This window comes from Cornus florida, unplaced genomic scaffold (genome assembly GCF_030987335.1).
Source record: "Cornus florida cultivar Cherokee Brave unplaced genomic scaffold, ASM3098733v1 CherokeeBrave_3.0.0_Hap2_Chr02, whole genome shotgun sequence".
NCBI classification, from domain to species: domain Eukaryota; kingdom Viridiplantae; phylum Streptophyta; class Magnoliopsida; order Cornales; family Cornaceae; genus Cornus; species Cornus florida.
The window spans coordinates 30,897,092-30,924,390 of NW_026775572.1; the positions used below are offsets into that span (position 1 = coordinate 30,897,092).

Below are 27,299 nucleotides of genomic sequence, written 5' to 3' on the forward strand. Positions count from 1 at the left end.
ATACAAGGCGACGAGCTACCTTGTGCATGTGGAAGGGGTCGAATGAATCTTTATACGGCTGGAACTTTAAAGAATTATAGACGTTCATTCTATAGATGTCCAGTTTGGGGGTATACAATTTTATTTGCATTAATAATTTTTTATACATACATCTTATTGTCACAGTGGCGTTTATAATAATATACAAGTCTTTGATATTTTAGTCACATGCTCGTGCATTTATATGATTGGATGACATGCACCAACGTCTGTAAGTGGGTAATTGTGTGGAGTAAGAGTTAAATGATGTAGTTGCTGTTATGCAAGTTCAACAAAATCGACAAAACTACATTATCTATGGTGGTTGTTGTTGTCTTACTATAACTATATTATTTATGTTATTGCTTATATTGTTGTTGTTGGTTATTGTGACTGTTGATAAATGATGTAATATATTAGTTCAATTTTACTTCATGAACTTTTATTGTGCCTCTTGACAAATGATGTAATATTTATGAAAGTCATGTTTGTAATATCTTCAAACTCATGTAATGTGTAATATGTTGAAAGTTTATTTTAGTTCGATATTGAAACAATGTCTTCTACAATTGTCAAAACAATATGCTGCATTAATAGGTTTTACAATTTAGAATATATTTTATTGGTTTTTATAGATTCGTTAATAAACTAAAATAATATACACACACACACACACACACACACACACACACATATACATATATTAAAAGTTATATTAATTGTATATTAAAATTATACAATAATTAAATTTTACTTTATATTTAGTAAAGTTATAAATAATGTATTGATGAAAACATTATTTACCAAACATATTTCATGTTTTTATTTTATTGATTATGGTTACACTTTCACTCTGCCAAACATATTTTGTTCTTATATTTCTTGAAACAAAATACCTTACCAAACATGTTCTACCATGTTTCTGTTCCAAAATTCTCATTGCAAATTTTCGTCGCTAAACATGTTTTGTTCTCATCTCAGAATAAAATATTACAAAACACTTAACCCGTCTTGCCTTTCGTATCTGTTGGGGTAGTCAGCCAATCCATTTTGTTCTGTTCTAGACTAAAACAAAATACTACAAAACACAACACTTTCCAAACGGGCAATGTGGTGTTCTGAGATGAGAACAAAACATATTTGGGACGAAAATTTGGAGTGAGAATTTTGGAATAGAAATTAAATTTTTTTTTGGATGATTAAAATAAATTAATTACAGAGCTTGATTAGTTTGTAAAACAAGAATTACAAGGCTTGATTAGTTGATTTGGAAAAAAAATTAAAACAAAACCCATACACACAGGTTAGCAGTTGCAGAGAGAGAGGGGGCAAGCTTGAGAGTTGAGAGAGAGGCTGAAGCTTGCGAACGGCGAACCAGAACTGGAACAGCAGCTGATGGAAACTGAAAGATATGGATTTTGATTTTTTGAACAATCTGAAATGATATGCCGATATGGGGGTTTTGATATAGGTAATAGGTTTTGAACTTTTGATTCTTGCAGACCGATACATAAACTGAAATATATGGGTTTTGAACTTCTGATTCTTGTAGATTTTGTAGTTTGCAGTTGCATAGAGAGAGAGAGGGGGCAAGTTCAGAGTTGAGAACGAGAATAGAGATGGAGGCGGGTTTTGAACTTTTGATCCTTGTAGATTTTGTAGTTTGCATTTGGAGAGAGAGACATGGAGACTAAGGCAATTGGGAGGCTGAATAGAAATGGATTTGCCTTAAAAATGGATTTGCAGAGTTGAGAATGAGAATAGAGATGGAGGCGTTTGGGAGGCTGAAATGATTTGCCCAAAAAAAAATTTATTATTAACCCAGCTACAGTAAAAAAAATGGGCCTAGAACAACATAGAACACCAAATTTTGTTTCAGCTTTTAGGCCAAATAATTGATTTATTTTGAAAGTATTCTGGTACTGTTGAAAACAAAACAAGCTGGCCCAAACATGTTTTGTTCTTAAAATGGACTATTATAGCGGGTCTGGAGCATTACAAAACACATGGGAACACTTTCCAAACAGGCACTAAATAGTCTTGACAGTTTGGTAAATTATTTTATGCTAACCGGGATTTTGACCATATATATTGGAAATTTTGCCAAGATAAATAGTAACAAATATTTGGAAAAAATAAAATTCCTTAGATAATTAACCAATTTATTCCTAATTAAATGGGAGGACAAATTCGTACTTCAATTCAAAAGGGTAATATCGGTAACCCAACCCATAAAGGGTTTAGAGAGGGTTTGGCCAAACAAGTCACAAAAATCCCTGCCTGCCTTCCTCTCCAAGTTCATCTATGGCGGTTCACACCGGTTAAACTAAACATAAAACTAGGTCAAATAGAGACACAAAGGACCAACCTTTTGCAGTCGATGCACAAAATCAGTCCCCCAATGTTGAAGGCCTTATCGTCTTCGTGTTTACAAGGAGGTCGATTTCGCACTGCAACATCGACTTTACATTGTACCATTCGTCATGGAAATGAGTTGAACTCGCCGCTACTCCGAGCCTTGGGTTCACTCAGAACCTCGAATCGGCAAAACCCTAATTTATGTCGGAGAGTGTTTTTCTGTTCGGATTCTAAAGATGGGTCCGACTCCACGGCCGAGGCCGGGACCGAGCTTAAGAAGGTCGAAGTCGAAGGCGAAGAGACTGATTCGAAATCTTCATCGGCCATAGTTCCTACCATGTTCAGACCTGAAGATTATCTTACGGTTAGCTTCACTAATATATGTATATAAATGTATATCTATTCTTTTAATGTTATGTTTTATGTTGGTCTGATATAAAATTATCTCAACTTTCAAGTTAGTCGAATGTAAAAAAATAAAAAAAGAAAAAGAAAAAAGCAATATTCAAAATTATGATTTTTATTTTTATTAAATTTACACAACCTAACCTGGGCTAGTAATCTTTTCCATTTTCTGTTACCAAAATGTTTTTTAAACTTTGGTTTTTAGTCCGAGGTAGTTGGTGGAGGCCACTGAGTTAATCTTTATAATCAATCATGTGTGTTTGATTCTAAATACTATCTATTTGTGTATTGCATTGGTGTTATTTTAGAAACAATCTTCTTGTATGAATGACAAAGGTATATTGGTTACCTGTTCTACAATCTACACAAATGGAGTCTGTTTTGGTAGTTCAGAAAGAAAAGTTTGTAGCTTTGACAAAAGGCTTTGTGCTACTTTAGGATGATACTCTCATGGCATATTAATATGATATTGTTATCCATCTGTATATGTTTATTTTTTGAAACAATGTATGCGAAGAAATTTAATTGGGCTGAAGTGGCTGTTATAGTAATACTTGCTCCTGAACTTTTTTTTATGTCAATGTTGATCAGTAATGGACAAAGATTGTGACTTGGGACAGCTTTATGAAAGTTCATTCATTTGGGTGGATGGAGAGATATTCTGGTCATCTTTGAGTTGAATCTGATTCAATATCTTTTCTATGGGAAAAAATTTGTCAGTAGGAACTAGAAAAAAGTATGAGACATCTTTAAGCAATGATAAAGGGAAAAGAAAATTGAGGAAAAACATAAGCAATAATGAAAACAATATTACAGAACAAGAACAAATGCTTTTGAAGTAATATGTAATTCCCAAAGTTGTGCATGGTTAATGCTCCCATCTTCATTAGAATCTGATAATTAATTTAAGTCTCTAGGCTACTGATCAATGATCATATCTTTTGGAAATTTTTGGGATACCTGTTTTTTTAGAAGTAGAGAAGTGAGAGAGGTTTACTTCTTTATTCTACACTCTGGAAGTGCTGGATGTTGGATAAAAGGTCTAGAAAGAGATGGGAAAATGCATTTCCTTCTTGATGTTTTTATTTATTTATGAAACGTTTGATGTTCCATCATCCCAGTCCTTGTAAATATGCAACTATGGGATAAAGTAGCACATTTTCATGATTGAGCTCCTCTTTAGCCACTAGTTCTTGAGAAGCAGCATATATAGAAGGCTATGCTTCTTGGAGGAAGTATTGGCCTTGCTTCAAAGGATGGATAATATTGAGGATTTAATAACAAAAGGAGCTCCAAAGAGTTTGGTGATAGTGCCACATTTAAGCCTAAACAAATGTTGAAAGCAAGGAAAATGTATAGAAACAGAGATATCACTTCAGTACAATTCTTTCTGGCATTTGCTCTTTTATTCTGCCGAATGTTGCTTCTGGTAAAGATAGAAAATTCATAATCATAGGCAATGCTTTTTCAATAGAACTTGACGTGTCTTCCTATTTGCTGAATTAAAATATCAGCTGTTAGGAAAAGTTTGAATCATCGTAACAGTTTGGTGTTGAGATGGGAATACGTAATATGTATAGCAATACACAATGTAGTTATACAAGGAAATGCACAGTGCAAATGGATATTACTTGCAGCCCTCAAAAATCCATAGTTGAGAAATTAGAATTTCCATCATCATCATATTCAATCAATTCAATCAGAGCATAAATACCATGATTACAAATTCTATTTCCAGCATTCCTTGAAGTGGGAGAGGGGAAATTCTTCTATTCAAATCTATCTGATTAACTATCAAATAATTGTTGTTTTGGGGGGGGGGGGGAGGTGGTCAATTGCTTTCTTTCGTTGTTGCAGGTAGTTTAAATTTTTGGTAATTTTTATTTTAGTGTGCTCTTTTCTTTACTTGAGCAGGTTTTGGCGTTGCCATTGCCACATAGACCATTATTTCCAGGATTTTACATGCCAATTTATGTGAAGGTACGTTATTTCATCAGTCTGCATTTAGTTTTTTATTATTATTTATTTTTATTATTATATTATTATTTTTGAGAATCTTATCTCTGAGTTTATTAATTATAAGACAGTAGTATTTTTTTTTTTTGGTTTCTACTATTAGTGTATACTCCATGCTACCTGATTTGTTTGTTCTACTGATGACCTCTAATTCTAAACTGGTTAAAAAAAGCCGCTGGTGCCACTTTTGTAGGACTGCTGAAGGATAAAGTGTTGGACATAAGTCACATAATATGGGTGCAGAGTTCCTTAGGAGGCACATTTAATACCCAACTATCTCAATGAATTTGGAATTTAAAGTTTAAGGCAGTATAATACCATAAATAGAAGAAACTTTAGTTATGCTTTGTGTTATTTTGCGTCATTGATCTTTTCTTTTCCAGTTTGAATCGCACAATGGTTTTAGTTTTTTCTGAAAATCACTTCTTAAATAAGCTCTGAGTTCCATTGGCTCATGAAAACTTTAAACAATCTACTTCAACACGGTGAAGATTTTCTATAATAGGTTAGGTTGATGGTTCTGTGATCAATGTGCTTTGTGATTTTGGCCTCATCCACTGCGAGTGATTTGACTAAATATAAAAGTAAAAGAAAAGTCATGGCTAGTTGCAGTTTTTTTTCCTCCCATAAATGAATATTTTGGTGGAGAAATGTTGTGTTTATGGATTCTTTTGCCTGTTTACTTACTCCCAAACAGGATCCTAAATTATTAGCAGCCTTAGTTGAAAGTCGAAAAAGACAAGCTCCATACGCTGGAGCTTTCCTTGTTAAAGATGAACCAGGGAGTGATGCTGGTGTGGCTTCTGGTTCGGACACAGAGAAAAACGTATATGAACTCAAGGGGAAACAGTTATTAAACCGCCTTCATGAAGTTGGTACACTGGCCCAGGTATCTAAAATTTTGCAATTGTTTGACTAGTATGTGGCATTAAATTAATAGATTATCTTAAAATGTGGTGTAATGGATGCCTATTCACGATTAATGCTTTTTAATCTTTAATGTGATAAACCAGATTACAAGTATTCAAGGAGACCAGGTAGTCCTCATTGGTCATAGGCGACTGCGAATAACAGAGATGGTGAGTTGGAGTTCTGCTTACTGTCATGAGAACTTAACACTTAAATTCTTATATCTCTATACATGCATTTTGTTGAACTTTTCTAATTTTTTGCAAGATATACCTAATTTCTAAATGATGCAAAAATTCCTAGACTAAAATAACTGCCTTGTGTTCAGGTCAGCGAGGATCCTCTCATGGTCAAAGTCGATCATCTCAAGGCATGCCAGTAGTGTATTTATAAATTTTATACTGGGTGGTTATCTTTAAGCTCAATTAACGGTTCACTGTAGGTAGTAGATTACTTTGCAATGCTTTCTATCATTCGGCTGTTCTCTATGTTGCAGGATAAACCATATAATAAGGATGATGATGTTGTAAAGGCAACATCATTTGAAGTTATATCAACCCTGAGGGATGTTTTGAAGACAAGTTCCCTTTGGAGAGATCATGTTCAAACGTACACGCAGGTGTAGTCCTCTTCACAGGTTTTTTCGGGTTGTTTTCCTTTATGTTGAATAGTTTTAGTTTTTATTAATATTAAATCTTCAAATTTTTTGAAATGTGTTGTGTTTACTGGAACATGTTTTTTTTTTTTTTTAAGTGAATCTCTTAAGTTACGAGCTCCCTCAGAGTTGGGTGGAGTTATTTATTGCATAGTATCAATTGCTTGGTATATATGCTTTCACAATATTAGTAGATAGATAAATAAAAACCAATCTGTTAAAACCTGTGTCATGGTGCTAATTTTAATCAAATATGATAATTTCTTTTTTGATTCTAAAATCACATTTGTATTCAATGTTTCTAGTTGCTTTAGTTCTTGTGAAATCAGAAATGAAGAAAGAGCAAGAGGATTATGAGGAAGGAGAAATGATAATGTTTGTGAAAGATTCGGTTTGTATGACAACCTGCTGTTTTCTGGTCTCTTAGATCACAGGATGCCAACCTTAGATACATACAAATGAAGCTAAAAATTGGAACAGTGGAAGAATTGAATGTAAACTGCACAAGTAAATTAGAATGAGAAGTTTATAGCCTTGGAAAGGAAGTTTTGATGCATATCTGCCTAATTTTTAAGTGGTCTTCTTCTTAGCGGCTCTAGGGATTGTGTAGAGATCTGGTGGTGAGTCTATTGACCTGGAACTGTCATAACATCATACTTTATGATATTTGCCTAATGTTTTATCTATATACCTGCAAACAGATTTGTGGTATTGCGACATTAGCACCTCAATTAAAACCAATCTTAAGATTCCCTAAACATATTGCTTCAACTACCTGGGAAAGCATCTCACTAAGAGCTTCCATCATTAGGATGAAAATGTACAGAAAGAGGTTCCCCTTCTTGGGACCTCTCAAACTTCTGAAAAAACCCCGTGGTGATTCATCTGAAGAATAAAACAGACTGCCATGTAGGTAGACGCCTCTATTCACTTCCTCCGCTTGTATGCAAAAACCATACGTTCCTTAAAATTTGGTATAAAGCTTAAATGCATATGCTCACACACCACCTTATAAAAGAAGAAGAAAAAAAAAGAAGCCGCAGAATAAAATGAGATAATTTCATCATATTATTTTTTATTTTCTTAATGACCTGAACTTTTGAGAAATTTGTTGTCGCAAGGAAAACAAATGGAGTGATAGCGTCAAAAGAGTTCCCAACAAAAGAACTATGTTTTTGGTCTTGAAGCTTAGTGAGAATTGTGATGTTTTGAAGTACATGGAAACATATAATCCTAAGCCATAGACTAGCTGCTGGGAAAGAAGTTAATATGTGTGCTCTTCCCCTATTTTATAATGTTAATATATATACTACGCAGCCTATCTGGTTACTATGTTTTATTAGGCGACCTCACCTCATGTGCAGAGTGCAAACAATTGGATTTTTACATTTGGAGCTGTAGTTTTTCTCTTTATGTAGATAATGCGTTCCTACCTCCATGCGAGGATATACTCAATGTTTGAGTCCCCAATTGAGTAAGCTTTGGATATTTTGTGTTAAAGAAATGAATGTTTTTTAGCAAGAAAGTGTGTATTATACATGTACCTGTGTAGTGATGTATTTTGTTAACCAATGACCATAATCAATTTGATTGACTTTTATATTCTGATGATTAAAGTTCTTGTTCTTTCCTTTCCCTTCAATTTTTGCAGCATATTGGCGATTTCAATTATTCAAGGTTAGCAGATTTTGGAGCAGCAATATCTGGTGCGGAGAAGTCACAGTGCCAACAAGTGCTTGAAGAGCTAGATGTAAGGAACATGTTACATATCTAGATTTTGATCAATGAACTTTTTTCCCTCTTTCTTTCTCCTTGAAATAAGATTCTGGTCGATTGCTTAATTTCACAAGTTCAGAGTTCATTAATTTAAGCCTTGTTTTGTTGAACTGTTATAGCATGACTTTATTTGAGAGAATTTTCTTCTACTCTTATTGTTTGCCTGAGGAAACTATTAGAGTATTAGGCATTAAATTACGAGCATTGATGAGCATAAGAGATAGGTTTGGAGTTATTTATTGGGCACAGGTTCTAAGTAAATAAAAAATAAATAAATAGATTTCATTCGGTTTATCATCTTTGAGCTTATGAGATGCCATTTCAAGCATGGGTATTCCTTGGAAGTGTTTTTCGTATGATATGTCTATATTGATGGAAACATCTCTTCTTTGGTTGTTAGGAGTTGGGATCTCATTGTTGTTTTATTAGCTCTGTGTTTATTGCTAAGTTACTGCTGGAATGAAAGCTATAAGGGCATTTGTCCGGTTAGGAAGATGAAGTAAGAACTGACTTCTAGCTTACAAGATGCATTTTTGAGTATGGTGTTTGATGGAAGAGAGTGTTCTTTTCTTTTGTTGTGAGGACTTGGGGACTCTGTGTTGTTTTATTAGCTCAGATTTCTTCTGCTAATTTACTGCTGGATGATATAAAAGCTATAAAGTCGTTTGCCCAGTCAGGAAGATGAAGCCTGAGCTGGTGTTTGGGGATTGACTGGATGACTCTCTCTCTTTGTGGTGAAAGAAGAAGAAGGGAGATTTTTTATTTTTTGATAAGTGAAGAACAAGGGAGATTGTGGTGGTCTAGAATATTTACAAGGTCAATGACTTAAGTTGGTTGGGGCAATGGAGAGTCTTCCTTGGCAGTTAGCTTTAGAACGTAGTTCTACAGAGGGTGCTATCTGAAGGAGTGAAGTAATTGGAAATTATTATGGAGGGAAGGCTATAGAGTTGAAGCGTGAAACATCCCTTTTGTGAGGAAGGGGATGGCAATTGAAGTAATGCGTCAAATGGATCATCTCAAGCCAAGAGGATTGACCTAAATATTGTTTAGTGCAATGTTAGTTGACAAGTGTGAAAAATGCGGTTTCGGGTTTTAGAGCAGCCGCTCTTTTGCAAATAATGCCAAAGGTTAGCCTGAGAGGCTTCGAATCGTATCTTGTGCATTGGTTGAATGCATGGTTGGTCATTATTATTTTCCGTATATATATTCGAAAGTTCAAACAAGCACACACACCCACTCACTATATGTATTATGTCTACACTGAGACTTGAACACTCAACCTCCCCCATTTGGGGAGGAGAGTTTATACCATCTAGGCTAGTGCCACTAGTTATTATTTTCCATATTGCTGGAGATAGAATGATGAAAGGGACTGGTATGGGATGAACTGATTCGTTAGAGGAGTTGGATTGAATTATTTGCTGTGGGGTCTTTCCTTAAAGCTCTTAGGGAGGAAATGAAGGTGTTTTTCTAGTGAAGCACAACCGAAACAAGTTTGCAGCCCTGTTATGTATGGTCATTTGGGATAAAATTCTTTTCAGAGACCACCTTATTAGTAAAAATTTGGTGATTATTAGTAGATGTTGTATAGGTGAAGCAGTGGGAGAATTGTTTATGTTTTCTGCTTTTGGTATCTGTTCAGTGTTTTATCTGGTGGATGATCTTCGGTGGAAGTACGTGACGGGTGGCTGAACCCTATCCTGCCCTGTTTAAAAATATCATGTCCCAACCCCGTTGAAGACTTGTCCCGTGAGGGGGCATGGTATGAGAGCAAGGAAGGTCCTGTGTCACGGTCACCTTGATTATTAAATTGAAACATGTGTTGGACCAAAAGAAGGCCACACATGAGGGTAGCGTGTTGAAGGATTTTAAATATTAAATTTTAAGCTTTTAGAGTAGATGGTTGTTAACTTATGTTATATAGATCTACATATAGAAATATGTGTGTAGCTATATGTAGAGACAGGATTCTGATCTGAGTGTTTTTATGGAGATCAGAAAGTTGATCGGTGATTGATATCATGATCTGATCAGATAGTTCTCCATAGATATGGTATTGTGTGTGTGTGTGTAGATATATATATATATATATATATATAGAGAGAGAGAGAGAGAGAGAGAGAGAGAGAGTTGTCCATAGATATTAAGATATATATATAGAGGGACTAAAAGGTTGGAATGGCGCGGCTGGAATAGTTTATCGAAGGAGTATGGCCATTAGGCTGTGTGGTAGAGCGGGGAAGAACACAACAAACCCAAGTTCAAAGAACTCTCTAGAGAAAAGTAAAGATGTATTGCGTATATATAAAAAATATATATATAAGGGTGTTTAAGGAATACAAAATTAAAATGAGGGTATATATGTAATTTTATATATAATCCAGGTAGGGCGGGGCTGGTTATCTAAATATCTGTGCTTGCCCGGAACCTGGTTTGGGTTAAACATTATGATCCCTGGTTGCTCGTAGGTTTTGGAAGGATGGGACTTGGCATTGACTCGTAGGTTTTCTCGTCTGTTAATAATTACCGCAACTAGGCAAGCTATGGTTGTTGACTATTATCGGCTTGATAATGGGAGGAGGACTTGGGACGTGCTGTTTCGTTTCATGATTGGGATCTTATGGAGGTTACGGAGTTCTTGGCTTTGCTCTATAGTCAAGTGGTGGAGGGTGTGGGTATGGATGAGATGGTTTGGGTGGGTACCCCGAGAGGGGCTTTTGAGGTTGGGTCTTTTTATCAGAGGTTGTTAGAGACCACACATGCTTCTTTCCCGTGGAAGGCAGTTTGGAGGACGAACGCCCCATTGAAGGTGGCCTTCTTTGCTTGGACAGCCGCACTTGGTAGAATCCATCCCCTTGACAATCTTAGGAGGAGACGTCACGTAGTGGTGAACTGGTGCTACATGTGTAAGCAGTTGGAACTCCCCATTGAAGGTGGCCTTCTTTGCTTGGACGGCCGCACTTGGTATTATCCTTACCCTTGACAATCTTAGGAGGAGACGTCACGTAGTGGTGAACTGGTGCTACATGTGTTAGCAGTTGGGAGAATCTGTGAACCATCTTCTTCTTCACGGCCCAGAGGGATATTTGGTCTATGTTCTTGGTTGTGTTTGGCATGGCCTAGGTTTTTTCGGAATCCATTGTGGATTTGCTTGAGACTTGGTGAGGGTGTATAGTGGAGAGCCTAGTCAAAGAGGCTTGGAGGGCCACTCCCATTTGTTTATGGCGCGAGATGAGTAGAAGAACTTTTGATGGAGAGCAATCTCCAATTTGGTCATCAGATACAACATGCTCTCTTCTTTATTTTTTTTGGGGTTTTGGGCGTAATTGTAAATCTTTGGGGGATCTTTTGGAGTTTGTGGATAGCTTGAATTTTTAGTGTCACCTTGGGCGTCCTTTGTATTCTTTCGGGTTTGCTCCCCTTCTTGAGTTTCTTTAATGATATCTTACTTATATAAAAAAATATATATATAATCTCATACCACCCGTGACCCGTTTAATGGCATACAATCCCGGCCTATTTGGAGTAGGACGGGGTTGGAATCCGCTGGGCTGGGCCAAATTGCCACCGTTTTTCATTATACAATGGAAGGAACATGATTGCAGAATGTTTGAAGAGGCTGAATTCCCCTCTATGGATTGGAAAGTTTTTCTTGAAGTATTATTTATCTATGTTGTTGGCCATGGGGAACACCAACAGAAAGTTGTAACAGTAAGATTTTATTCATTAATCATTTAGTGGTGGGTGAGCAATCCCTTAATAGATTTTGCATGGATCAGAAGAATGCTGGGACTGTATCCGGTACGATTTTAATCGTTAATCAGTTAGTGGTGGGTGAGCAATCCCTTGATAGATTTTGCATGTATCAGAAGAATGCTGGGACTGTTTCCATCTTTTACATCTCTTAAATTCATAGAATCTGTCCTTTTGTTTTCACTCCCTTTGGAGTGAGTGAGGCTATGTCGTCATTAAAGACTTGAATTTGTTGGATTCTTGTACGTGGAGTATGATTTTATGAAATTATTATTATTTTTTGGTGCACATGGGGCTTGTCCCTTCTATATTTTCTTTCGAAAATAATATATATCTATGTATATGTACAGAAAAATCATATTCCACAAAGCATTTATAAATATATTTAGATATTTATAGATATAAAGAAAAAGTTTGTTGTATAAAGCACAATGCAGTGGCATAAATGATCACTGTGCTATGCAATGTGTTTCTTACATTTCACTGCAAAACGATGTTCCTCGACATATATATATATATATTTGTTGTTGTTTTAGAAATAGCATTGAGAAAAACTATAGGTTAGTCTCTTTTTGGCCCTATTATTATACTCCTATCCTTTTGGACATCATGTAAAAAGTTTCAACCCGATGGTTAATTTAGAATGAATCCTGTAAATAAATTTATTGGCAAAAACTACTTGTTAACAATGAGGGGAATAGTCTTCAGAGACCAATTCACTTAATTTTTTTTTTTTTTTGTAATTACTTATGTATAGAAGGATTAGGCATCCTTCAACAAGAAACAAAAAAGAAAAGAGACAGAGAGATCTGGCCTCAACACAACTGAAAAAAATCTCGTAAAAATGACACTAAAGGAACAGCTTATCTAGTTTAAATGTATGCGCAACAGGTATATTTGCAGAGATATCTGTTTATTGTTTGGTTTACCTTTGATTGTGAGTATGATTGGAAACCTTTCCAAGCAATCATTTTTTATTTAGTGCGGAATGTAATACCAATATTTACTCTATAAAAAATGCATTATCATATTTTTTTTATGTGATTATAATATTGTATTCTTGTAACTCTGCAATTTTTCGAACTCAGGTCTATAAACGATTGAAACAGACTTTGGAATTAGTGAAGAAAGAAATGGAGATCAGTAAGATTCAGGTATGTTACAGCTAGTGTTTTTTTTTTTATGTTAGAGCTCTTTGTTTTAGTTGATTGCACATTTGATTTTTTTACCATTCTGGATCTTATTTTAGGAATCAATAGCAAAAGCAATTGAAGAAAAAATAAGTGGTGAGCAGCGCCGTTACTTGTTGAATGAGCAGCTTAAGGCCATAAAGAAGGTGTGTGGCTGTATTGTTCTATTCTTTCATGTTACATGTTTATGTATCTATGTACAATATTGTCATTGCATCTCCACAAGCTGTGTTCAATATGCTATTAAGTAATCTATTCCAACGAGCTTGATGAATCTTTAAGTTGGATTTTAGATCAAGTTCCTTTTCTTCTATTTTAACTTTTTAAGCCTTATTGATTGTTGATACATATATTCATTTTCCTTGTTGCAGGAACTGGGGTTGGAGACAGACGACAAGACAGCACTTTCTGGTTAGTTATCTTTTAATTTATTTATGTCAAATTTAGTCGATAGTTTAAATTTTCCTTTTCTCTAGGCTGTTGGTACTTGTACAAGAGGTGTCTGCAACACCTACTTGTGTTATTGAGGTCTGATATTGTGTTTTCTAATAAGCGCTTGCAAATAACTGAAGGCCATCCTTTTATTTATAAATGATAATGGACGAAGGTGTCTCGTTTGTTACTTCTATATCATAATGGATGGTTGGGGTGTATGTATTTGAGAGGGATATTGCTACACAAGATAGTGTTAATTTTTGTGTGAAGTAATATGGATTTTAATGATTTTTTGAAGTTAAGACTCCTCTAATACTAACGCCATTCACACGGCGAGCTTGCAATGTGCGGCATGGCAACTAAAGGTGCCTTCCTGGTGTATTTAATTTAATAATCACTCCAAGCTTAAGTTGAATAAATAGTAGGGCTGTCAAACAAAAAACTGCTTGAGCTTGGCTTTTATGGATTTGCTCAAACTCGTTAGTTAATGTAGCCAAGTCGCCCAGAGCTCAATAAAAGTTGGTATATAGAAGTGACCTGTGCTTTGTCAACTCCATACTTCACTTGGCTTGGCTCAGTAACTCTTTATAAGAGATTGGATAGTCTTTCACCTGGTTTTAACTTGGAATGAGAAGTATAGAATACCCGTAGGCTTAGTTCTACAAAATAAGGACAGAGATGTGTACTTGACTTCCTTGACCAAATATATTGGATCTTTTCTTTTTGTGGAAGAAAGTTGAGGACATTTGAGTGATGGAGATTTGTACACGGTTGTATGAACCATTTGTATTAAATATGTGTGTATCCTTTTCTTTCTGGAAGAAAGTTGAAAATGTCCCTTTGTTTGAGAGTTTTTTTATTTTTTATTTTTTATAGAAGGCCTTTGGCAATCGGCATTGTCATTGTTTTCTTATATCCATATTTAAGTGCCATGTTTCTTTTATCCAGTGATTAATTGAGTCAACCTGCACATTTTTGGTTACTTTCTCGAGCTGAGCTTGATCATGGTTGCTGAATTTTTAATGAGCTCATGCCAAACTTAAAACATAGTTTGAGGCCAACCAAGTTAACCTTGAACACCTGATCTGGGGCTTCTTTTATCTTTATACCCCTATAAAAATTGTGTTCTGTCATGGTTAGAACTGCATATCAACTTTTTTGCGAATGAATGCTCCTCTGTTCCTTTTATGCAGCAAAGTTTCGGGAAAGACTTGAGGGCAAGAAGGAGAAATGTCCGCCTCATGTTCTGCAAGTCATAGAAGAAGAACTGACAAAACTGCAGCTTTTAGAGGCCAGTTCAAGTGAATTTAATGTGACACGTAATTATCTTGATTGGTTGACTGCATTGCCTTGGGGGAATTACAGGTTTGTATGTTAGTCTTTTTACACATTCTGTGATAGTCTGCTTGGCGACCTTTTTTAATTTGTTGAAATTTTACTGTTTTCATACTTAAATATAAGTCAAGTATGTAAATGTTTCTATAATGTGTTACTTTGATTAAATTTTAAATACATAGATTGGTTAGATTAATCATTGGCGATTGACCTGCACTTTGTACTTGCAAATTTTAATCATGCTTCAAGATGTTATTCAGCTTCTGTCACAAATTTAGTTAAGAAGTAAGTTAATTATAGCAAGTGGTGAAAAATATGTTATAGACTCTGATACTAAAGTTACAACAGGGACACAGCTCTATTTTGGAAGGGAAATGATATTTTGCACCCCACCTGTTTTAAAATAAATTAAATAAAAAATGACACAATTGTCCTTCAAAGCAGTCTCACACTCCACAATGATCCCATAAAACATTCTTACTCTCTACTTCTCTGTGATAATTATGTCATTTCTATTACTGGTGTAATAAGTGGCGTGCAATGGTATGAAAGTGGAATACAAATATGACATCCTTTTGGAGAATTGGAAATGGATTCTCATTTTTCAAATAAAGATAAAGATTTTAATATACTTATCAAAAATAAATAAATAATGATGTTAATATATTTCTATTATGGTTCAGTTATGGGAGTTTTCTAGGAGTTAGTGGAAATCATTTTCTCAATTGCATTGATAGAACTTCATATATATATATATTTGATAAGTAAGGTTTCATTAAAAGGGGCCCACTTCATATTTTAAAAAACTCACCCTACATCAGTTCCAGTGATAGCTACATTTTCTTGTAATAGAATAAGTTTTATAATTCAAAACTCTTATTACATATGTTTGTTGAACTTTTTTATTTAGAACTTTCTATATGATTTTAGAATTTGAAATATTGCAAGTGCACCTTTTGTAACAAATAAATGGACAATTACAGCTTCATACTTGTTAATTCCGCACTTATGGGTGTAATGCAAATGTCCTTTTGTCTTATTGTTGTGTTGTTTAGTTTGTGAATTAGCAAGTATATGTCCAGTTTTGGTAACAAAAGAAACACATTGTTTTGAATATTAAGGAACTCTGTGGAGTTATTGTACCATAATTGAAAACCCAAAGGAGGAGAAAGAGTCCTCCAAAGCCAATCCCCAGGATCAATGTGATAATCATTTGGAGGTCAAGAACGATAATGTCAAGCATGTTATCACGACCAATCTGCGCAACATCTGTGCACTTCTCTTCATGGGTTCTGCTGTTTCTTTCAAACCATATATTATAAATCCCCTTCGCAAACAAAGCTTGTAAGAGTACAGATTTAGTAGATTTAGTTGTCTGATTTGCCATCTAGATACAGAATGCATCGAAAGTAGGTTAATGGTATCCTCCATTCACCATTCAAGAGTCCGATCCCAGAACTGTTTTGCAAGGGCACCAGAACAACAAATCTTCTATGCTTTCAGTTGATTTCCTGCAATAAACATGATAGGGTACTACAGGTGTTCCTCTTTTTTGAGGAAAGTGACTAGACTTGTGGACAAGCCCTATTCCAGCATAAACTATTCCAACCAGTTCAAACAATCATGGGATTTTCTAGAGGCATCCGAAGCTCTTTTGAAGTTGAAATCCCGTTTCCAAACATTCTAATCAAATTATTATTATTTTTTTGGTTTGCTTATGGAAATGCATTTTATAATATATTTATCCATGCAAATGTAACAAATTTAGAATAATTATTTGCTCTCAAGTGTTGGTGTTCAGGATGCGTATACGATCTTAAAATTATATTCTTTATTTTTAATACATATATAGTTGGTGTACAGGATGCATATATGATCTTAAAGTTATATTTTCTCTCTTTTTTTATTTTTTATTACAAATGTAGTGATGAGAACTTTGATGTTCTACGAGCGCAACAAATTCTTGATGAAGACCATTATGGATTAACTGATGTTAAGGAAAGGATATTGGAATTTATAGCTGTGGGAAAACTCAGGGGAACCTCCCAAGGTTGGTAATGTTCCGTTTCTTCTTTGTTTTTCCCCGAATTTAACATTTTGATTATATTCCTTTATGTTGCTGCATACTATATGTAACATTATATAAAGGATATTAGTAAGTGCATTTTCATTTGTTGTAGGCTCTATAGACTGGCTTTATCGGTGTGTGTTGTTGAATAGTTCGGAGTTTTGTTGGCAACTGTACTTTGAATGAGTCTATCATATAAGACTAGTATAAATTTGTCACCAATTCATTAAATCGTGTTGGCTTTTTAATCTTATTATGCACTGGGGACCAGAGACTTGTCAGGAGAAAATTTTATGTTTGTTTTGGTCTAAACCAGAGAAACTTTTTGGTTTTGTGTCAACTGGCACAAAACCCATACAGGTTCCAAACTGGCAAATTAGTGTGCGTATTTTAAACAGAATGCCATTATTTTGCTTGAAACTGTCTTCTGCTTCCATATATATATATTTTTTCAAAAAAGAAAAGAAAAGAGAGAATTTGAATGATTGAAGGTCTACAATCTCAGGATTCTCAGTGAGATGTTTAAGATCATTGATAGAGGATATGTTTGTGAATGATGGCAATAATTTGGCAATGTTCTGTTGGAAGATAAGTGTTTGACTAATAGCGAGCCAATGGGATGTTTTGTGCCAGGCAGCTTTCTACATCACTAATAATCCAATATCCCGGGAGTGAACCAAGCATATTTCTGTCATTTCATATGCATTATACATGATTGTAAGTCTTGTTTGCAACCGTTGCATAATACCATTGTGTAACAGTAACGGTAGCTCAAGAAACATCACGGTCTGCTATATTGGTCCTAATGAAGCGGAGTTGTAACGGCCATTAAGACATCGTTATGGTCTGTCTGTTGTGGCTCCATTACAACTATCTATGACCATGAATGTTTAAAGGTTTTTCTTTCCATTTTTATTTATTTATTAATATTATTTTAGAATTATTTATTTTATTATCAGATCAGTGAATTAATATACTTTTGGAAATTACATAGAGAAGTTACTTTGTAGACTATATTAACTTGAGCATTAAGTTATTAAAATATTAGTAGTCAAATATTGAACTACATGGGTAACAAGAAAGAAAGTGACAATTAGTAAGTTGTTTAGTTGCAAGTACCCGAGTACTAAATACTAGGTAGCCAAGTGATGGATTCTATATAAAGTATGTAAATATGGATCCTAAGTACCAAATCAAGTGATAAGTCTATATGAGTAATAACTAATATGTAGTAATTAAGTAATAAGTATATAATCACTTGAAAGCCAATAGAAGTACTTATTAATGATTAGTAATGAAGAAATGAGGTATTTCTTACATAAAGCAACTAGAACACCTATATAAAATTTATCAATTATCTTTACTAACATTTGAAATTTAATAAAATCAATCTAGCTTATTTATTTATTTATTTATTTATTTTTGTTGTGGAGGGGGCGTGTCTTCCATGTGTTTTTATTCTTGATATGGATAACATTTTGAGTCGAACTCTAAGATCCTCCTTTGACTTCGTTTTTCCAGTATACTTCCTGTAATTATTTTTTTTTTTTTGATAAGTATACATCCTGTAATTATTTCACTGGCATTTAAGCACATGCTTGAATGAGGCTATTGCAAAATATGCTGTTAAGCCTCATGCATATTTTTTTACTGTATTCACGTATTATATATCTTGTTGCATAAAAAAGTTACATATTAGGGTGAGATTCTCCTTAATATATATTTTCTTTTTTATTAGAGTGGTAGAGTTGAGGGCTCATGTTTTATAGGTATGATAAATTGCATCAACCATTCCTTGTGAGACTTGTGACTAATCCGACCTGCCTTCCTTCATTGTCAGATGTTTCTTCTGAAAGTAGTTGGTGATGTGTACATTTACTATATAATATGCGACAATTAAAATATGTGATATGAAACAAACAGACAAAATCTCAGATGTTTCTTTGATATTTCTTTGGAAAGGGCCTTTGATTGGATAGTCTTGCTTGATCATTTGCATAGGATACACCATATGGCAAATACCGATTACCCCTTATTTAGCAGCCACTTGTCATTGTCGTCGTTGCTTTTATACCATATGAATGGAGTCAGCGACCGAGCTAGAAATTTAGTTTAGTGGGGGAAATGTTAAACAATGTCAAAATAATTTTTTCCCCCAAATAATAAATATGAAAATTTTAATTTTGATTGATAATATTTTTATTCAATACATTTATGATTGTCCACCACCAGTTTTCATGGTTTGAACTTTTGATATATGAAATAATTCTAATAATTGTAAAACTTTCAGTCTTGATTATTTGAAAAACCAATTCACACAAAAAATAGAAATATATAGTTTTTATTTTTATTTTTTTCTTATCCTTCCATTTTGTAACCTAAAATGAAATATCTATTTACAAAATGTGAGATTGTATGGGAAAAGGGTATAAAGAATTTTGCTTATTGACATAGGGTCGATAAATATATTGAAACATGAAAGAAGACTTTTATGATTCTCTCTTCTCGTATTCATTTTGGAGAGAGATTGAGATGGTAAAAGAGAGATAACGATGAATAAAGTGTAGGAGATGAATGTGAGATCTTGGAAAGTGATGTGCAGAAGAGTGTTCATGATTTTTTTTTTTTTTTGGGGCGGGGGAGTGCTTCATGATAGAAAAATAACAACTAATAGAAGGATTCCTTTTTCAAAAAGTTTGGAGTTGGTGAATTTTTATAATTTTAAAAAATTATATATAAAGTTAAATAAAACAAAACATGAGCGAGGCCAATTGCCCACGCTCAACACTATGTTGCTCCGCCACTGAATGGAGTCGACCATATTTGACAAACACTAACATTTACTTTCATCTGATACCTTCTATTTTTCCCCATGGACCCTCGGATCCTTATTTTCTTCTGAAGGTTGCAAAAATGTGCTGCACATTTATGCTAGTTTGAAAAAACAAAAGCACAAGATTCCTGACATTTTCTCTCTAATTAATCACAGGAAAAATCATTTGTCTGTCTGGCCCTCCTGGAGTGGGCAAAACTAGCATTGGTCGTTCAATTGCACGTGCCTTGAACCGTAAGTTCTACCGGTTTTCTGTTGGAGGATTGTCTGATGTTGCTGAAATCAAGGTAGATGAGTACTTTTAAAACTGACTTCAACATTAATAAATACAGCATTGTATTGTGACATTATGCAGATATCGTCTTGCATTGTTAACTTCTGAAGTTGCGTGCAGGGGCATCGTCGAACATATATTGGTGCCATGCCAGGAAAGATGGTGCAATGCCTGAAAAATGTTGAAACAGCAAACCCTCTTGTCCTGATTGATGAGATTGACAAGGTATTATGTTGCTGCTGGCTTTATTGCTGCCACAGCTGAACAATTTTGTCTCTCTGTTACTCTTCTATATTCCCAAATGGGTTGCCTTTGAGAACATCTGTATGCAAGCACATCTAAAGTTCTAATTGGAGCAAGTTTTGTTTACCTTGGATGATAAGTACTTTGAATATTCATGATGACTGATTAGATTCGCGTGCTGAATATTATTATTATTTTATTAATATTTTGATAAGTCGCGTGCTGAATATTATATGTTATGTGGCAGTTGGGAAGGGGACATGCAGGTGATCCAGCAAGTGCTATGTTGGAGCTCCTTGATCCAGAGCAAAATGCAAATTTTCTAGACCACTATCTTGATGTTCCAATTGATTTATCAAAGGTTAGTTATCATTGGTGAGGGTTTCTGTCCATTTCATATTTGTTCTAGATGATGTTCGTGTTTTGCCTTACCAAATGATCTTCAACATTATTTGAGTGGGAGTGGGTTCTGGCTAATTTAGTTCATTCTGTAATACTTGAACAATATATCTGAATTGTACCAAGCTCTATCAAATTGCTCCAAGTTGAAAGAATAATAACTTGCCTTGAGATGTATTTAACATGGAAAAGATCATTCGAAAGCACCCAATCTGCTCTTGTTATGACAATATCGTAGCAAGAGCAATACTTGTGTGTGTAAAAGGCTATGGTTGGAGAACACAGCGCCAATGTAGGGGAGCGACGTGTTAACACGTCATGGTCTAAGCATGGGTATATACCGTAGGACAATACTTGCCTACTCACCGGTGAGTAGGAAGTCTATACTCACCACGTATGTGGCACAAGGCTAAACTAATAAGTGTCCTTACATTTAAAATAATAAAAAACAAATAATTTGATAGCTATTCGGGTTAAACCCAAACAAATTCGAATTAAATTCTAATTCTCTGATAGAGGACTACATGACAAAACTAAGAAACAAAGAACATGTAGTTTTTTAAAAAATGTTTAATTCGTACAACATACAAGCATTTTGATTGGTCATGATGGACAATGATTGATTAAATTTGCAATAATGAAATTTAAGACACTTGCTGAAATTAACCAAGAGAATATATTTATTTACCTCTACACTTCTTGAATGTCTCTTTTCTCCTTTGCATCTACTTTTCTTTTTCTTCTAGTTCTCCAGAGACATGAGTTTCTCTTTTAAAAATATGGGCGCAAGAGAGGGCGAAGGAATGAACAAATGAGATTAGGCTTCCACATGATAGAAGCGTGAGAAAGAGAGGAGGAGGAGAGAATTAGAATTTGATTCGGATTCTTACGGGTTTAACCCGGATAGCTATCAAATTATTTATTATTTTTATTATTTTAAATGTAAGGACACTGGTTAGTTTAGTCTTGCGCTACATACGTGGTGAGTATAGACTTCCTACTCACCGGTGAGTAGGCAAGTATTATCCTATACCATATGCCTGTTGAGTTGGGTTTTGAAATGTGTGGATGTTCTGCTTCTGATTGAATAATGAAAGAAGGTGGAAAAATTCGTATGTTGCCACTGTCAACAGAATGACATTGCATTACTTACACTGTGACAGGTTCCTCATTATTTGATTTCACATTGCAGGTTCTGTTTGTTTGTACAGCAAATGTTGTGGAAACGATTCCCAATCCTTTATTGGATAGAATGGAGATCATTACCATTGCTGGGTATATCACTGATGAAAAAATGCATATTGCCAAAGACTATCTGGATAAAACCACTCGTAAAGATTGTGGGATTAAGTCTGAACAGGTATATCATCTTTATTACTGTGTGTGTGTGTGTGCACATTCACTTGTATAGATCTGGACTCATTGTACAACTGTGTGTGTGTTTGTGTGTGCGCGTACCCTTGTATGTTATCTGGACTTATTGTACACTCCTATCGGTGCACACACATGCAGACACACTTGTATGGAATCTGGACTTAATATATGCCTCTATCAAATATTTGTTTTTCCCCCTTCATCCAACCAAGAGATTGCAGAATCATATCCCATATTTCATTTATTTTGAGTAATGCTTGGTTAGCTACATTAAGTTTTTGCCTTCTCTCCATTCTAGAGTTTTCTCCTCCATATAATACTTCATTTTGTATAATGTTCTTTATGCATTATTGGCGAACATGTTTCCCATTAAAATTGGATTCTACACTCTATTGGTTGGATGAAGGGGGAAAAACAAATATATGATTCTACATGTAAATGATTTTTGATAGTCTTTTTCACTAGTAAGATTTCAAGGTAGAGTTTACAGTTAGACAAGTACTCGGGCAATTCAGTTCTGATGAGTTTGATGTCCCTGTTGTATGACTGCTGTCACTTCACAATTTCCACTTTGTCCTTCCACTTCTAGTGCCTCACCTTTAATTAACACTAGCATTCCACCGTCAAAACCAGAATTTCCACCACCACTGCTACAATCACCACCACCACTGCAAGTGTTACATGCAGCTGCTGTTTTTGCCACTACCAACGACCTGTGATACTCAACCAACCCCGGTACCATTGCCATTGTCATCACAACATCAGTTCTTATGCTACTGCTGTGATGCATTATGCATAACAAGTACATTTGAACCTTGCACTTGCATTACACCTTTGCTGTTGCCACCAACATATTACTTGGACCCTCAGTACCACCAAGCACGCCATATTTCTGGAATTTTCTTCAGTTGGCCAAGCTGTAGTATTGATTTACAGCTTGATTGATGTAAAGTATCATTTGCCTTTACCAATTGTCAACTGGACAATACAGTATGTTAGTCAGCTAAAAGATGAATTATATAACGTATATAGCAAATGTTGTATTCATTATTCTTTTTCTTAATGAATTGTCAGAATTTATGGTAAAATATTAGTCTTTTCCTAGTGAAATCATATTAAATATCATATTGTTAATCTTGGAAAAGATTTTGGTCATTGGCTCTGAACTTTTGTCACAAGTTAACTGGGTATGTGTGTTGACTACTTTTAGATAGGTTTGGAATTCATGTGAAGGTATTTTGTTTGTGTATGCTTTTTCACTATCAATAGGGAGAATTGAAAATCTAAACACTTAACTTGTTTCAGGTTGAAGTGACTGATGCAGCTCTTCTTGCTTTAATTGAAAGTTACTGCCGAGAAGCTGGTGTTAGAAATCTTCAAAAGCAGATTGAGAAGATTTACAGAAAGGTTTGCTTATTTATTGGAGTAAAATTTCAGACAAAATAGGCAACTGTAGGCTACAGTAGTCATTATGACTTGGTGATATGTGGATGCATTTTGGGATTCATAATTTGATACCCTCAGCGATGGTGAAGTGTGTTGCCTTTTCCCTAATACCAATAATATGACTGGCAGGTTGCTCTGCGACTTGTTCGACAAGGAGCATCAAATGAATCTCCATCTGCTGGAGTTCAGGTCGTGGGACCTAATGAAGCCACAACAGAATCTCTTTGTGAATCGAGTGAAACTGTGGTTGGAGGGGATACTCAGGTTGTGGCTGATTCAGTAGACGGTGGCAGTAATGAAATGGCTTCAGAATCCACTGAAGAAGCTGGCACAACCCAGAAGAATCTTCCTGCTGACCAAATCCAATCTCCCTCTGATCAAGCTAGTGAGTCAAAGGTATCTAAGAAGTGAATTATTTTTATGCATTACGGAGCAGTGTTATGAATTCCATGTTTCCGTCATTTAGGATGATCGATATCTCTAACCCTTGCTTTTAGTGTTTGAAGAATGATAGTCTGTCACTACCAGAAAAGGCAGTAACAGCCTGTTGTGCTCCTTTTTCTTTTTTAATGGAGAAAGTGTTTGCATTATTAATGTATTACAGAAAAAGGTTTAGATATTTTCTTTTCTAGAATAACCTGTGCTGTACCTTGAAAGCTCGAATTAGTTCATCTAAAGATAATGCAAGTAATCTCATGTTAAATGTGCCAATCATTGAAGATACCCCAAATAAGCAGGCCAACAAGTGGATTGAATCTTTTCCAGTCTAGATTTTGGCAGATTACCTTCAAAACGAAGGATTGTAATATTCCTTATGTCTGGACGAGATACGTGGGCAATGAGTTAAATAATACTGGGACAGATAAGCTAGGCGAGGCTCCCCTTTGTTATCTCCCAACCTAAATGCTTTATTCAGATATTTTATTTTATTTTTCCAAAGCATAGAAAATCAACTAATATTTAGTAATATGTGTTAGAAAATTGAAAAAAGAATGCCTTGCAATTTGGAGGATCGTGCTTGTCTCATATAAATTAAGCCCATGTTGATAACTAGTTTAGACTTGGTTTTTAATTTTTGAACGTTTTGTGGCTTTCTCCTCAATTAATTTTATTCCTTATTGATTAGTTTAGTGAAATATAATATATACTTGCACAGTTAAGAGCTGTGTTCTCATATGATGTCATAATACAGGATGCTCTAGAAACTGAGAAAATCCAGGAAGGTGAAGCAATCAAGACAGTCGAGAAAGTGTTGGTTGACACTGCAAACCTACCTGATTTTGTTGGCAAACCTGTTTTCCATGCTGAGCGCATATTTGATCAGACACCAGTTGGAGTTGTGATGGGTCTAGCATGGACTGCTATGGGTGGTTCCACCCTATATATAGAGACCGCTTTGGTTGAGGAAGCAGAGGGTAAAGGAGCTCTCCATCTCACTGGACAGCTTGGTGATGTGATGAAGGAAAGTGCCCAGATTGGTCACACAGTTGCCAGAGCAATATTGCTTGAGAAGGAACCAGATAATCCTTTCTTTGCCAATTCCAAACTCCATCTCCATGTCCCTGCTGGGGCCACCCCTAAGGATGGACCTAGTGCTGGTTGCACCATGATCACATCGTTGTTGTCTCTTGCCATGAAAAAGCCTGTCAAGAAGGATCTAGCAATGACTGGGGAAGTAACACTAACAGGAAGAATCCTTCCAATTGGCGGGGTATGCTCAGTTAACGATGTCTCTTTTCATTATGATAAATCCTAACTTCGATTTTTAGCGAACTTTCTTAAATAATTTTTATTTTCGAGAAAACGGATGTCTATTGCCTTTCCTAGTCGGTCATAAATATCATGAATAACTTTTACTCTATTTTTTCCCTTAAATTTTACTTTTTATGTTGTTATGAATATACTTTTGGTGCTTGTGGCAAGTCTTGTTGCATACTTGTTTTCTTATTATCTATTCTCTATTTTTCGGATATGCAGAATGATAGATTAAATTCTTTAGGAAACTGTAAATATTATTAAAAAAAATAAAAAATTATCTCATCTCTTGAAAAAGCAAAAAACTAATCATGGTTGTTATATTGCTTATAAGTTGTCCTGTTTAATTCATGTACATTGTGGTTCACATCAATCGTACTTATATGTGATCTTGTATAAATTCAGGTTAAGGAGAAGACCATAGCAGCAAGGCGGAGTGATGTGAAGACCATTATATTTCCTGCAGCAAACAGAAGAGATTTCGATGAGTTAGCGCCTAATGTGAAGGAAGGGCTTGAGGTTCACTTTGTAGATGATTATGGTCAAATATTTGATTTGGCATTTGGTGACAGCCACTGCACAGAGAAGTAAGCTGCTTTTTGTCCAGCCGTTCTTGCTGGAACTTCATTTTTCTGGACCTTAACTATCTGTTATGTTCCGAAGCAGAGTATGACTGGGCCAAGCAGTTGACCATTCAGCTTCGGTTTTTCCCCATAAGTTCCGAAGCAGAGTAGCACCAAGGACGTCCTTTCATTTTTATGGTTTGGTCCAATATTTGATATAGCTCTCTTTTTAAAGAAAAAATATCCTTGTAAAACGAAAGCTACCCAGTTGTATCAAAGTATTATATTATTCTTTGAGGTGACAAGTCATATATGTTGTGGTGGCTAGAGATGAAAATAAAAATATGTTAGAACAGCAGCTTGAGGCTCGGTTCGTAGACGTGGTTCATGCATTACGGCTATTCCAAGTTCATAATTGTCACAATATGAGCATATTTGTTTCTTCGTTTGTTTTCCTGTTCTTGTAAGCTTACGTTTTCGCTAAATGAAAGTCCCAATTCTTATTTCCTTGAAATGCTGTAATTTTGAAGACGAAGAAAATAACATCATCTTCATGATCTAACCTTCCCTTTCTGAATCAAGTTTTTACCAGTGCTACAGCGGTTGTCATTCAGATAAAACCCAAATGGAGCTTTATGTCGAAGTAATTAACTTCGAAAATTTCACCTTTTGAAGCCAATTCGGCATGCCCCGCACGCGCTGGTGCATGCTGCGTGCGCCATGGCTGCCCCCATGACATGCCATGCTGACAGCAAGGGTTTTTGACAGCTTTATGCTGTTCAATGGCCTTTTCGGATCCTTAGACATTTTTTTTTTGAAAAAACACGAAGGAGGAACTTTCCTTAAAATCAATTTTTCAACCCGACCATGTCGAAAGAAAATTTTAAAACGCGCTGTGAAATGCTTAGAATATCCCTAGATCACTTTAGGCCAAAAACGAAGAAAATGCAACGTTGCATTAAATATATGTGCTCATTTGACCCTAAATGAATTTATAGGTGATGTTAATCCCTAGAGACCACATCTCTTTCATTACTTCCACATTTGGGATCCGTTATCAGGTCAATTTCGGGTTACTTGTTGGTGCACCGGGTTTTGTAAAACTCGGGCCGTCACAGTTGTGGAATGGATTTTTATTCTCAGGAATGGATTTTCATTCCAATGGAATGGTCATTCTCACTCTAAATTGCATACCAAATAAAGGAAATGGTTAGAATGGGTATTCCATTTCATTCCAATCTTGCACACCAAACGTAACATTAGTTTAATGAATGATTTTTTATTTGAAGAAAATTATCTTGGCACGAGAATTGTGTGAATTGTAGAATCATCATGGCTATCTGCTGGTACTACACAAGATAGTATCTTTGAATAATAGTGTAATAATATAAGATGATGAAAATGGTAGTTACTTAAAGATGATAAACAACTAGTTCAGTCTCTTGAGCTTCATAGTGATGTCAATACATTGGGCGGCATTTACCGATGATTACT

General features: G+C 35.2%; 1 protein-coding gene across 1 annotated transcript; it reads left to right on the forward strand.

Moving 5' to 3' along the window:
- The first annotated feature begins 2,272 nt into the window (after nt 1–2,272).
- Nucleotides 2,273–26,319, forward strand: LOC132294544 (lon protease homolog 1, mitochondrial-like). The gene is made up of 21 exons (XM_059792441.1): nt 2,273–2,740; nt 4,696–4,761; nt 5,495–5,686; nt 5,811–5,876; nt 6,035–6,076; nt 6,203–6,325; nt 8,013–8,111; nt 12,979–13,044; nt 13,140–13,226; nt 13,452–13,491; nt 14,709–14,880; nt 16,776–16,900; nt 19,908–20,038; nt 20,146–20,250; nt 20,516–20,629; nt 21,860–22,027; nt 23,347–23,448; nt 23,617–23,883; nt 24,680–25,198; nt 25,648–25,829; nt 25,909–26,319. The coding sequence occupies exons 1-21, from the start codon at nt 2,399–2,401 to the stop codon at nt 25,913–25,915; spliced, it is 3,015 nt and encodes a 1,004-aa protein (XP_059648424.1). The 5' UTR covers nt 2,273–2,398; the 3' UTR covers nt 25,916–26,319.
- Nucleotides 26,320–27,299: the final 980 nt, after the last annotated feature.

Bases quoted from the DNA above. Each gene is read 5' to 3' on its own strand.
- LOC132294544 (XM_059792441.1), top strand. From the start codon at position 2,399: ATGCACAAAATCAGTCCCCCAATGTTGAAGGCCTTATCGTCTTCGTGT. The intron at 13,227-13,451 runs GTGTGTGGCTGT...TCCTTGTTGCAG, and splicing joins AGCTTAAGGCCATAAAGAAG to GAACTGGGGTTGGAGACAGA. The intron at 25,199-25,647 runs GTATGCTCAGTT...GTATAAATTCAG, and splicing joins GAATCCTTCCAATTGGCGGG to GTTAAGGAGAAGACCATAGC.